Genomic DNA, 13758 nt, shown 5'->3' with positions numbered 1-13758 from the left:
TGAAAAAAATTATAGATATTTTCCTTTTTTATTTAAGAAACAAAATTATTACTAAAAACTAAAATATAAACTTTGATAAAAACAATTACAAAATAATATTAATTCATTAAGGTTAACAATGTAATAAATCATCGTGATATTGAATCATTCACGTAGTATTATGCTTGAGAATCTGTAATTATGAAAGAAAAATTGTATAAAATTGTGAGAGAATTTGTATAAAATAAGAGATTGAATAATTATCCAAAAATAAATTTTATTTTATAATTAAGAAAAATAATTCCTTTAGTGTATTAAAAGTAAATACTGATTTGGTAACTAAAATGACTTTTTATTATGAAAACAATTATTATATTTTAAATGAAAAATATATAACTAACATTATTAACAATAGTAGAAAAATGTTATTAAACAAAAAAATATCAAGAAATTTTTATGAAAGTGAGATTTATATAAAATGATTACTTTGTTAAAAATCAAATGTTTTAAATATCAAAAATCACAATTTTTTAAAAAAAGATATTATTTCTGATACTAAATTCCTTTATGATATTGATATGATTTTATAAAAAATATTAAGAAAAATGTAAAGATAAATAGATATATTAGTAACTGAAATCAGCAAAATAGTTTATGAAATTGAGATTTATATAAAAGGAAATTTCTTATTGTCAAATTACATGTTTTAAATATAACAAACTGCTATGTATTTTTATTTTTGAGATATTTCCTTTTTGATATTAAATTTCTTTATGATATTGATATGATTATATATATATATATATATATATTAAAAACGAAAATAAAAATAGTTTATAGATATTTTGAAAAAATTATAGATATTTTCCTTTTTTATTTAAGAAACAAAATTATTACTAAAAACTAAAATATAAATTTTGATAAAAACAATTGCAAAATAATATTAATTCATTAAGGTTTACAATGTAATAAACCATCGTGAGAATTAACGTAAGCCTGACATAGGAAACTGACTTCTTAGATAATTTTATAGAGATATTTTTCTATATCGAACATCTAAAGGTAGTCTTTATCTCGTTTGCCATTCATTACAAACTCATTCTCTTGTCCCCCAAAGTCCATCCATATCTCTACTGCGAGCTTTAGAACCAGCAGAAATATACTGAGCTGCTCCTCAGCATAAATAATCTAATGTAACAATTAATCGGCACATCAAACCTCCAAACTATCCAATACCTGGAGTTCCATTCACATTGAGAAATATGAGCCTAATATTCCTAACAGCAAATCATTCACTGTCATCTACACGCTTGAAAAGATCATCATCACGCCCTTCTTGTGTGACATAGGAACATGCATCCACTATACGGAGTTCCCAGTTTGGTTATGGGAGTCGTAATCGGATCTGTTTAAGTAACTGTAACAAAAATTTTAATATGTATTTCGTATTACTTCATTAAATGTGTACATTATAAGAATTTTGTTACTCACTAACATTATATGTATCTTCTAAGATATCAATTATACATTATTAGTTAGCTGAGAACATTATGTGTATTCTCTAAGTCACTGAGTATTCGTTAACTACCATTTCAAAATTTATTACACCATCAAAATTTATATGGTTTGGTATTACTTCGTTAATGTATACATTATAAGAAATTTGTTACCTGCTAACATTACATGTATCTACATTACCTGGATTGAGAAATGCATCTCTCTTGCTTCCTTTTCAGTCCAAATAAATGGTGAACTCGCGGAGTATTTTAACAGTAAAAGAGGCCTCCGCCAAGGTTGTGCTCTGTCTCCCTATTTATTTGTCATATGCATGGAGGTTCTCTCTAAAATGTTAGACAGAGCGGCGGTTCAGAGGAAATTTGGAAATCATCCATACTGTCAGGACCTAAAGCTTACACACCTAAGCTTTGCAGATGATCTGCTTATATTATCAGACGGTAGGAGAAGCTCCGTGGATGACATTCTCGATATATTCAAAAGCTTTGCAGAAGCTTCAGGCCTGCATATCAGTATGGAAAAGTCCACCCTCTATCTGGCAGGTTTAGATGAAACAGAAAAGCAAGACATGCTCAGCCATTACACTTTCTCTAATGGTGAGCTTCCGGTCCGTTATCTTGGGCTGCCGCTGTTGACGAAACAAATGACTGCTCAAGACTACGCTCCACTCATAGAGAAAATCAGGTCCCGAATAAGCTCCTGGACTGCTAGATTTCTCTCCTTTGCCGGGAGACTACAGTTGATAGCTTCAGTGATACACAGCCTAACTAACTTCTGGATATCTGCATTTAGATTACCTAAGAAATGCATTCAAGAGATAGACAGTCTATGTGCTGCCTTCTTATGGTCTGGTCCGGTGTTAAGCACAAAGAAAGCAAAGGTATCATGGAGAGATTGTTGTAAGCCAAAGGATGAGGGAGGATTGGGCCTACGATCAATCAAAGAAGTGAATGATGTATCATGTTTAAAGCTGGTCTGGAGGATTATGTCATCTAAATCATCCCTGTGGGTGAGATGGATTAAAAGATACTTGATTCGGAAGAACTCTTTCTGGTCGGTCAAAGATAGCAGCTCCTTGGGATCATGGATGTGGAAGAAAATATTGAAATACAGAGCTATTGCGATGCGTTTCTAGAAGGTGGACGTCAATAATGGAGCTTCGACATCATTCTGGTTTGACCAATGGTCCTCTCTGGGCAGACTTATTGACATAACTAATGGCGGAGGGATGATTGATTTGGGCATTAAACTCAACGATACCGTCGAGAAGGCTCTACGTCATCACTGCCGAAGAAGACATCGAGAAGGAATGTTTAACGCCATAGAAGAGGTGATCACTACTCTGCGACTACGTAGCCTGAATCAGAATGAGGATGTATACATGTGGAAAACAGGGGAAAACAACTACAGAACACAATTTAGCTCCAAAGCGACATGGAAGCTCCTCCGTGTTGAGCAAGCAAAGGTAGACTGGTGCAAAAGTATTTGGTTCCCTTATAATACGCCTTGATTCTCCTTTATGGCTTGGATTGCGGTTCTGAACAGACTTCCCACGGGTGATAGATGTTTAAACTGGAATACGGCGGCGACTACAACTTGCTGTCTCTGCCCTGAGCCACTTGAAACTCGCAACCACCTATTTTATAAGTGCAGATTCTCAGAAGAAGTTTGGAAAAGTCTCACTCTTAAGCTATTGGCCCTGCAATTTACGAATGAATGGGAAGGGGTGATTCGGCTTCTATCAGACCAGACTAGTAACTCGACCCGTTTGTTCTTGATCAGATATGTATTTCAGTCGACTCTGTCTGCTATTTGGAAGGAAAGGAACAGCAGAAGGCATGGAGAAAGTTCTAACAGCCCTGCAACTTTAATCAAAAGCATAGACAAAGCAGTAAGAAACCGTATCTCCAGTTTACGTCTCGTGGGAGCTTGCAAGTACACTAAAGCCATGGAAACATGGTTCTCAGTAAGATAAACTATGTTTGTCCTCTGTTTCAGTTATCAAAAACTCTCTAATAATGTTGCATCCTCTGTAAAAAAGTTTTCTTCTTAAATGAATTTAAAATCAATTCAAAAAAAAAAAACATTACATGTATCTTATAACATATTTGTTCATTATTAGTTAACTAGAAACTTTATATGCATCCTCAAAAATATTCATTATTCATTAACAACAATTTTACACACTTAAGTCTACTAATATATACATAGTTCGGTTATATAAGATTATTATCTTTCAATATTAGCCTCCACCAATTAGTATACCAAATTGTATATGATCCCATCAAAACTAAACTAATTCTTCCTAACAATTATATCAAACTGTGACTCAAAATAATTCAGGATATCAACTATTTTTTGATGTTATGTAACTCAGTAAAGTATGTTTATATTGTATCGTCTAAAAGTATCGATAACAACATATTTAACGCTTTAGAAATGGGATACTCGATAAATGATCTAGGATCATTCCTATAAAGTTCTTACCCTGAGAAAGTACATGAACGAGAGAAATAACGAGATAAATAAAGTTGATATAAGAGCATGATTAACCATGGATCCCCGTTAGGGTCTCTTAATGAATATATTTAAGTATTAAAGTTAAGTTAAGAACTTTTGTTAAAAGACCGTTAGTTTGAGTGTTCCAATATAAGAACTCGATTAAGGGTTTTTTAAAAAAAAATTATAAATGACAATGTCTAATGAGATCATAAGGTTTTTAGTAGCAGAATACAAATGCTCAGGTATAAAAGCTATATGTGATAGCTTTGGAGGAAGTAAAAGCAAACCTGAGATACAATCTTTATGATTTGTGGTTCAAATCCCATGTCTAACATTCTGTCAGCCTCATCCAACGCAAGGTAAGTCACCCTCTTCAATTTAGTGTGTTGGCACTCCAACATATCAATCAAACGACCAGGTGTAGCAATTACAATCTCAACACCTGCCAAGACAAATGTGATTCTTAAAGTTCTCTGTTCCATCAAAGAGCCACCATATATGTGGTCACCTTCTGCGTCTTTCTTTTTGTGCTTATCATCCTTCGACTTCTTCGCTGATCGGATAAAAAAACAATATGTCAGCATGAAAGAACTCTTTGTCAATAACAACCGCAAGAAACACAAATCATACTGAAAAACAAAGACAACGAATACAGCTCATGCTTAAAACATTAACTAAAAGAAATGTGATGAAAAGATTCATTTAATCTGTAACCAAAACAAAATACTTTCTTGCTCACTGATGACGCATAAAATTTAACTGGACTCAATAGATCATCAAGGTTCTAGCTATCACATGCTATTGCTACTACACATCAATCAAGTCAGATAATAGGAAAGGATTAAAGGAGTATTATTACATGTACTTGATCGGTGGTGCTTGTGAGATTTCTTTTCCTTCTTCTTCTCACTTCTCCTGCTTCTCTTCTCATCATCTTTCTCTGTTCCTCGATGCCTCTTAACTCTCTCTTCACCTGCCCATTCACAAAAGACACAAACTTTAAAATCCAGTCTAACGGATCATGTCATCCACAGACACAATAAGTCAAAGTTTTGAGCTTTCAATCGAACAAATTCAAAATTGAGAATATTCCACATCCTGCAACAACCATTAAAAAAATTTTGAAATCATCATCTCTCCTAGCTTATTATAAGAATCTGGGTGAAGGATGCAAACACATAATTGAAAGATTCAAACAGAAAAACAAAACAACAAAGCTTTACATTTCAATTCCAGTCGGCTGCAAGCTATTTTCTTCATCGGGAGCAACACAGAGAGGGAGAGATAGAGAAACAGAAGACTCTTCACCGGTTTTTTTTGTCATGGGAGCGACACAATTACAACACGTGTCCTCTAAGACACGTTCTTTTAACTCCTACTTAGGAGACGTTCCTTATGTTAATTATTTTTTTTTAAATCCTAATCCTGCTCTAAGTGCCTAGCTACAATGAACAGCAAGCTTACTCCATAGTAACTTTCAATATCTTTCTCAATCTTCTATCTATGCATGTGTCCAAGTGGTAAGGTTAAAATTGGATTTTCGAAGCCATATCATGTGAATTTCCATAATTTCACTCATTATCGTGTATATTTCACTAATTCTCTCTTAGTTAAACGACATATGACAATTGTAGAGTTGTAGTTTTGCTTCTTTTTTTTGTCACGAAAGACAATTGTAGTTTTGTTATTTTGATGAAAATTGTAGTTTTTACGATTTTAGCAAAAAGAGTGATTTTGCAACTTTTTGAACAAATATCATAATTATTTATTTGTCTAAACTTAAACTTAAATATTTACTATAATAAAAGTAAATTTGTCATTTATTATTTTGGATAATTTCATCCATCAAAATGCACTAATTAAACTATCTTGGATGAGTCTTATTACGAAGAGGTGTTTTCACCAACCTTCAAAGTTTCTGTGATATTTTCTACTTATAGAGATCTTTTTCTACCGTATTTAAAATATTTTGACTATCTAGCGATTTAATGTTTCAACCCCATTCAATTTAGATGATTCGAATACAGAAAATCTTCGAACATTCTCTTCACCGCGTCTGTTATTATTTTTTGGAAATTGGAACTTTTCTACAAAAAATGGAGAATATATAGAAGAAAATCGAAGAGAGTTTGAATAAACATTTGAAATTTAAAATATTTTGACTATCATACACATAAATTTCAAATGTTTATTCAAACTCTCTTCGATTTTCTTCTATATATTCTCCATTTTTTTGTAGAAAAGTTTCAATTTCCAAGAAATAATAACAGACGCGACGAAGAGAATGTTCAGAGATTTTCTGTATTCAAATCATCTAAATTGAATGGGGTTGATATCTTAACATTAAACATTATTTTCTTTTATATTTATAGATTCGGTTCAGTATATATATAAAGACATAGCCCAGACTACTCTCATAGATCAATATCTACAACATCTCTTTGAATATCATATTGAAGAGATGGCAAAGATGTCACCGTTTTCGACGCTCATTGTTATCCTCGTATCTTCCATCATGATTCACCACCTTCCATTGGCGAGCTCCACACAATGGTGCGTGGCCTCTCCGACGTCGAAAGAGAAACAGCTAGAAGAAAATCTCGGGTTTGCATGCGCTAATGGAGTTGACTGCAGACCAATCCTAGAAGGCGGAGCCTGTTACAACCCCAATACTCCATTAGGCCATGCGTCTTACGTGATGAACGCATATTACGCAACCCATGACCGCACCGACTACGCGTGCAAGTTCTTTTTCCCAAACAGTGCCATGTTGACTACTACAAACCCTAGTTATGGTAGTTGTGTCTATGCTTAAGTATTTTCGTTGGTTTTCGATATGTGATCCACGGCATACCTCATAGCCTGATAGGATGTATGGTTATGGCAGATCCAATGTCGTTTTTCTTTTACCAATTTTATAGTTATAAAAATAAGTCCTCATAATGTTTCGTTTAAGTAATTAAGTATAACGAAAATATCGAAGGCATGGCATCGTTCGGTATCTTTCAACCATATAGATCGTTCGGTATCTTTCAAATTAATAGACGATGCCTAACTCAAGATACTTTATCCACTGCAATTCGCTGGACCAACTTTTTCTTTTAAAAATTTCGCTGGGCCAACTTGGTGTAAGCATCATAACCTTTCTTGACAAACCAAACCCTTTCAATAAAAAAAAAATGTCAAACCAAACGCGATTGGATACAAAAGACCGGAATCAATATATTCATCATCAGAATCTGTAACTTGATTGTTCAAAGAAACCAAAATTTACCAACATTTTTAAAATGTGAGTGGGCTTGATAATAGCCTACATCTTAGTATCTCAGTATCTCACAACCAAAAGAAGGCTACTTTTTTGAACATGTATGTTACTGATGGAAGAGTTTCAACTTCTGTAGAACCATCGCAGAGACCAAATCCTTCTTCAGAAGATCTACATACAAAATGCCTTCAAAAAAAAAAAAATCGACATACAAAGCCTTCAACTTTTTGTTTCAAACGAAAACAAAATACATCAATCACCAGTGGATGAAGCAGCTCTTTGGTAGGGGGGTCACATGACCCATGTCAATTTTTATAAACATAAAAGTTTACTTGAATTTTGGAAAGAAAACTGAGAAATGTTACCAATTGACCCATGTAATATATGTATATATATATGATGAAATTGACTCCTCTAAAATATTTTCTTGGCTCCGCCATTGTCAATCACAGAGTTCGAGAACTTGTTAAATCATCAAAGCTAAGCCAAAATAGAAGCTTACCTACATCCAGCCAATTATCAACCAAAGTAAAGTACTCTTACCATCCCATACACTTCAAACTGGATGAAAGGATAAACTTTTTTGTTCTAGCTTCCTCAGTTTCTGCAGTTTTCTGTAAACCCAAGACCTTTCTAACATCCTAGAATGAGACACTGTACTAAAATACTTTTTTAATTCAAGAAGTTATGGTTTGAATCCTAAAATAGCACATGACTTCTTGGGCCAGGGACAAAAGCCTGTTGCTAAGTCCTCTTCGCTCAACTAGTGAAACTCAAACCTAACACCTCTACCTTAGAAAAAAAACTTTATCAGTAGAGCTACTAGCTACTCTGGGTCGACGTAGTTCTTAAAGTGTGCTATTCACAGAGTGACAATGTGAATAACCAAGAGTAATAACCTCCCTCAGCCTTGTGATAGCAATGGTAGGCATGGAGATATGTGTGCTATCTCACTCTTAAATATCTACAAAATTTTGGCTTGCTTGGTCATTACTTTTGACTTACAGGAGAATGACGGATGTGATGTCAAATATAATTTACTTGCAATGGGAACTTATTTCTCTTGCTCTCACTCTTTTATCTCTGTCCATCACCACCAAAACAATTAAAAAAAAATTGATGTAACTCAATCGCCTACTCTTAGGCTCACTCTCTTTAGCTTATCCTCCCGAGCTTTAGAATCCCCTCTGCCAATTTAAAGTGGCACACTTTCAAGATTCTATTTGATCTTTGATTATATAAACCAAACACAAACATGAGAGTTGTTCTAAAACTGTTATCACTTCGAAGAAGATGATCGAGTATTCTTTGTAGGAGTTAATACCTGGTCGTTTAGCACCGTACAATGTTACTGAACTCTACAATTCCAGCTGGAGTGATCATCGAAGATTTACATATTTCCAAGTATAACTTATTTAATTGCATCAAACTGTCAAAACAGAGACGAAAATATTATGTACAATGTCTTTAGTTATATGTGTTTGTGTCCATTGTTCATTCAATAAATATTATTCTCGGCAATAGTGCAATGCTTATGTCCTTTTTGCTTTCTCTAAAGGCCTTTGCAGCAGAGCAGACTACGATCTGCAAGTTTTCAATAGAAGCAATGTGATTACTGTCCACTACTAACTTTCAGATTCAGTATACTTAACCATACGCGAAATAAACCAGCATGGGTCTTAAGTTTCTTTGTGACTTCATATTTGTCATCCAAAACTTAGTATATATTTTTAAAATATATGAACTATACTTTAGAACACAATGGCAAACAAGAAAAAAGATTTGCATATGCATGTTGTAAAATATACTAAGACTTGAGAACGAAAAGTACCAGATATCAATAAGTTTATGTTGATGTAACTTACTTGCTGGTGTTGAAGAATAGATTGAATGGTGTCAACTAGTGGAGATTTAAAGGTGTTTGCCAATGAAGTTACCATATGATTCATCTTCTTGACCTGTAGAGATATCAATAATAGCAATTAAGATATAAGACCACATATTATATGGATCCTACATATTTACATCGTGAGTCAGTAATGAACCGACCGAGTAAAGTAGAGAGTGAAAATACTAACCACTTGATCCTCTGCAACTGGACTTTGTGGTTCTTGATCTGTTGAACCTTTAATTCTGTTTCTAAGATTTCTAAGGCACTCCTGAATATCGAACAATAAGAAAAGAAAAAAAAAAGGATTGGCGACTTCAGTGTGATGATTTCAAGAATAGACAATTATTATAGATAGTGTACTATATCATTCTTCTTACGAAACTTCAGAGATAACAATTCAATAGTATTCACCGGCAGACAGATCGAGCCTTTCTCATGTCTTCTGATGCAGCTGATACTTTCTACCTTTCTGGCACAACGCAAAAAGAAAAAAAGAAAAAAAAATTGAGCATCAAGGCTTTTAATTGAAATGTAACATATGGAAATCCCGGTAAGAACAGAGTTGATATATAAGAATTTATGATCAAGGTAAATTCAGTATGAGTTTAGATCACATATATCAACCTAGTGCTTAGGTTCTAAAATTTGTTATTTACATGGTTCTACTCGTTTAATCCTGAGAATTTCTTGAACACCAACTGCTTTGAAACAAAAATGTTCTTTGTGACATTGGCAATAGATCTGACACCATCTATTCTTTTCATTCTCTCGGCAAAACAAAAGACAGAAAAACGATCATTTTAATTTCCATGCAAAGCCAATTTCCACCAAGAAAATAAAATCTCTTGCAAACTTACCTTAACCTTATAGTTTATTCACATTTTACATGCACAAAAACTGAATGAACTTAAGATTTCACCCTTTATGATCCTTATCAGAAATTTCAAAAATGTTGATTTAAGAATCATAACTTACAGAAGAACACTAGAAGATAGAAACCTAGGTGATCGATGTGTCAATGCACTTATATTTATTTATTTCCACATATATAATCGCTCAAGTATGAGATATCAACATAAATACGGCGTGGAGGTATTTCTTTCAGCTATCCTGTTCATTAAAAAAATTATAGAAAAAGGATACCCACATAAACCGATGATATATCTTATGTTACGTAGCCAACAAAATATCAGTTGTATATATGCATAAGAATGAAATATGAAAGGCAGATTTTGATAAATACTAGGTAGAAAGAAGATAAGAGGCGATAAGCGTGGTGGCCTTTGTTATGTCTCTCTCCATTTGATTCTCAAATTGGCTATAACATCTTATCAAGAGCCACCATCCACTCAAATTTGTATATGCATTTTGTTGGCTCTATATTGTTGTGTTCAGGTAAATAAAGACTTGCATTTTGACCCAAAAAAAGATTTGTATATGGGCATCTTCGAAAAGGGATCCGCCTCGAATCAAAACGTTCTTTCTTTTCTAAAAACGATCTTAGTGCGTAGGTACTCTTCAATGCAGCGTGGACGAGACGACGTCACATACTACGATCACGTACAAAAGTCTTGCCCTTCAGCTCGGCTCTATATTGTTGTGTTCAGGTAAATAAAGACTTGCATTTTGACCCAAAAAAAGATTTGTATATGGGCATCTTCGACATTATTTTATTTTTTACTCTAAAATAGAATTTAAACTTTAGAGTAAAAAATGATTTAATAGTATTCTATTTTCTATTCTATAATAGAATAAAATATAATTTACTCTAAATATAGAGTAGAATATAGCGTACTATATATAGAGTAATTTGTTTAGCTTTTTGTTCATCACTCTATTTTTCATTGTAAAATATAGTATCATTGAAACTAACTCTAGTAAAATTAATAAGTTATTTTTGTAATTCAAACTGTTGGGCTTTGGAATATTTCTCCTTTTCCTATTGAATAACAAAGTGATTCATCTTATCAAAATAAAAAGCTAAGTAGTTCAGTATTTTTTTTATGAGTGATATCGCCTTTCCTGCTTTGCAATCCTTTTTTTTGTAACACTCCTGCTTTGCAATTCATATTCAAGATTTTGAACTATTATTAAGAGTGTGTTTTGTTTGGAGTGGGTTTCTTTTATCGTCAACAAGATCACGATACGTAAACAAGACACCAAACAACATCGTCCCTGAGGAAGCCGCCAAGGGACCAGACCTCTCGGACGACGAGTATGCAATGGACCTCAGGCCCGGCCCCAACATATTATTTATTATTTGTCCCATCGTCCATTATATCATTTTCTATTTGTTTTATTTACCGTCCATACATTTTTCGGACGTTTAGTGTTTGATTTTCCGATTTTTCTTGATTTTTTGGTCATTCTTGTCGCTGCCCGTTAGCAATTACTTTCATCACTTCCATAATTCATAACCAACTTACTTTCACCTTTTTATAATTGTATATTTCCAAAAAGACAACACAAATAACCTACTTCTTATATTTAGCTAGATAACGGAATACAAATTACTTTAACTGACGAGCCATGCTGATAATACGAGATATTTTTCATAGAACTAAGTGGATCCCACATGTGTCCGACTTATTTTTTGTAGAGTATGCCAGTGATAATCTTGAAATTTGTAATTTATTTATTCCCAACAACATACGTTTTAAATGTGAACTAAGTAGCTTTGATTGAATTCGATACTTTCTGTGTCGACTGTTTCATTTTCATAAGTATGGTTTTTAATGGTTTCTGCTCACAACCTTGGTTCCATTGAAAGGAAACCAATTGTCAAAAGATTTCTTCTGATGAATCAGATACTTACTTACCAAAAAAAAGAATCAGATATTTAAGACACGTTAGGAGTACGTTGAAGAATTGCATCATCGAAGACATGTAACAAATAACAAACTGAAACATAAGTTCATTTCTAAACTCATTCTATTTCTCGCTCTAAAATAAAATATAAAGTAAAAAATATTCCAATTCTACTCAATTTCTCACTGCATAATGGAATTTACTCTATTAAAGTAATCCATTTTTCTGTTTGCTCATTATTCTATTATGGAATGAGCAATGAAATATGATTAGAACATTTTAATTCCATATTATATTTTACTCCATTTCAGAGGAAAAAATGGAATTTTACACTGGGGATGCTATAAGAACTGTAGAGAAACCATTTTTGATAGTGCTTAGCACTAGCCCAAGACCGTAATACCCGAGAACCCGAAAGAAACAAGAAAACTTCAAAGTATGAAGAATAATATGGAAGAACTCTCAAAGAGATTTAGAGAACTTTGAATAGAACACTTTTTTTTCTTTAAGAAAACTTTCTTGTTCAACTTCTCTTATTATTTACAAATGAGAGAGGAGTGAACTATTTATAGGCTCCAAAAGTACAAAATATCTTACAAACCTTATCTTAATCTCTAGAACTCTCTACCATAATATCTAGATTTTTTCTACTAATGCTTATCCAAATGAGATCTCTAGAACACTTGAGGAGGTGATGATCTTTTATGATTTTTCTAGAGAGATTCTAGAACCCATAATTAAGGATAGCCCAAAATAAAGTTTAACTTCAATACTCCCCCTTAAACTTGATTTTGTCCATCATTCCGAGCTTTGAGCGGAGTATCTCGAAATGACCTTTTGGTAATGACTTGGTGAAGATATCAGCAATGTTGTCCTCGTTTCGAACCTCCAATGCTTCAATTGTTCCATCAAGCACCTTCTCTCTTATGAAATGATGTTCCAATTCAATGTGTTTCGTCCTTCCATGGAATACTGAATTATTGGCTAGCTTGATGGCACTTTGATTATCTCCATAGATGGTTGATATCTTGCATATTTACATTGTTTTATCCATTCACCCATGCGCATTTTGATCATATAGATTAGGATTTAGCAATGTTTAGGTTGCATTTTGCATACATGAGTCTTTATCAGATATTGGAGTACCACATGGAGTTCTTGGAGACATTTGGGTGCGTTTGGAGCTCAAAAGAGGTGATTAAGGTGATCATTGGACGAGCAATGCATGGGAGCGACCTACCGGAGCGACGCCATGAACTCGCTCGCTATTTACGCTTCGGAGCGACCTCCTAGAGCGCAAAAGTGAAGTTGCTCCAGCTCCTAGAGCGACCTCACCACAGCGACACTCAGAGGTCGCTCGGGTTGTGTCGATTTGAGAGCGACGAACAAGCCGGGAGAGACCTCCTAGAGCGACACCCTAAGGTCGCTCGCGTCTATGGTTTCTGAGCAAGCCCGGAGCGACGTCTTCAGAGCGACACAGCCAGGTCGCTCGCGAAGAAACGACCCGGGAGCGACGTCTTCGGAGCGACACAGCCAAGTCGCTCGCGAAGAAACGACCCGGGAGCGACCTCTCGCAGCGACGAGCCGAGGTCGCTCCGCGTCTATTTGTTTGGCCGAATTCATGTTTTCTCAAGGGCTTTTTGGTTATTTCATATGCACGTTTTTACTTTTCAAAACCTATGTTTTTAAGTACCTTTTGGTAGCCACCAAAAAAGGACAATCTCTTTTCTGGAGAACAACTAGTAAAACTTCTTTTGATTCAGATTTCATTGCTTTCATCTTGTGTTCTTGTTGATTT

The 13758-nt window shown here is 34.1% G+C and overlaps 3 protein-coding genes and 1 long non-coding RNA gene across 9 annotated transcripts; 2 read left to right on the top strand and 2 right to left on the bottom strand.

The window, feature by feature from the left end:
- Positions 1-2977: 2977 nt before the first annotated feature.
- LOC106450057 (probable ATP-dependent RNA helicase ddx17) lies at positions 2978-6019 on the bottom strand. 6 transcript variants are annotated; one of them, XM_048753947.1, is made up of 5 exons: positions 5220-5742; positions 4856-4969; positions 4505-4549; positions 4284-4438; positions 2978-3359 (listed from the first exon to the last, which is right to left on the bottom strand). In XM_048753947.1, exons 1-5 carry the CDS (start codon positions 5254-5256, stop codon positions 3345-3347), a joined length of 366 nt encoding a protein of 121 aa, XP_048609904.1. In that variant the 5' UTR covers positions 5257-5742; the 3' UTR covers positions 2978-3344. The 6 variants fall into 6 exon arrangements, with proteins under 6 accessions (XP_048609904.1, XP_022557037.1, XP_013747168.1 ...); XM_013891714.3 differs by lacking the exon at positions 2978-3359 and adding an exon at positions 5067-5094 and having other exon boundaries at positions 4149-4438; positions 5220-6019; XM_022701316.2 differs by having other exon boundaries at positions 3113-3359; positions 4284-4549; positions 5220-5372.
- A 236-nt stretch (positions 6020-6255) lies between these two features.
- Positions 6256-7852, top strand: LOC106448764 (major pollen allergen Ole e 10). Its single transcript, XM_048753948.1, has one exon. The coding sequence runs from the start codon at positions 6458-6460 to the stop codon at positions 6809-6811; it is 354 nt and encodes a 117-aa protein (XP_048609905.1). The 5' UTR covers positions 6256-6457; the 3' UTR covers positions 6812-7852.
- A 421-nt stretch (positions 7853-8273) lies between these two features.
- LOC106446977 (cell division control protein 6 homolog) lies at positions 8274-10454 on the bottom strand. The gene is made up of 7 exons (XM_048756016.1): positions 10396-10454; positions 10128-10175; positions 9564-9621; positions 9340-9420; positions 9127-9219; positions 8586-8845; positions 8274-8448 (listed from the first exon to the last, which is right to left on the bottom strand). The coding sequence occupies exons 1-6, from the start codon at positions 10452-10454 to the stop codon at positions 8756-8758; spliced, it is 429 nt and encodes a 142-aa protein (XP_048611973.1). The 3' UTR covers positions 8274-8448; positions 8586-8755.
- Positions 10455-10553: 99 nt separating this feature from the next.
- Positions 10554-11594, top strand: LOC125585238. The gene is made up of 2 exons (XR_007322187.1): positions 10554-10759; positions 11266-11594. It is a non-coding gene; the product is annotated as an uncharacterized LOC125585238 (long non-coding RNA).
- The last annotated feature ends 2164 nt before the right edge of the window (positions 11595-13758 follow it).

The sequence above is a fragment of the Brassica napus genome, chromosome C4 (assembly GCF_020379485.1).
Source record: "Brassica napus cultivar Da-Ae chromosome C4, Da-Ae, whole genome shotgun sequence".
NCBI lineage: Eukaryota > Viridiplantae > Streptophyta > Magnoliopsida > Brassicales > Brassicaceae > Brassica > Brassica napus.
Note: the sequence above shows the minus strand (reverse complement) of the source record. Positions and strands in the feature narration are given on the sequence as shown.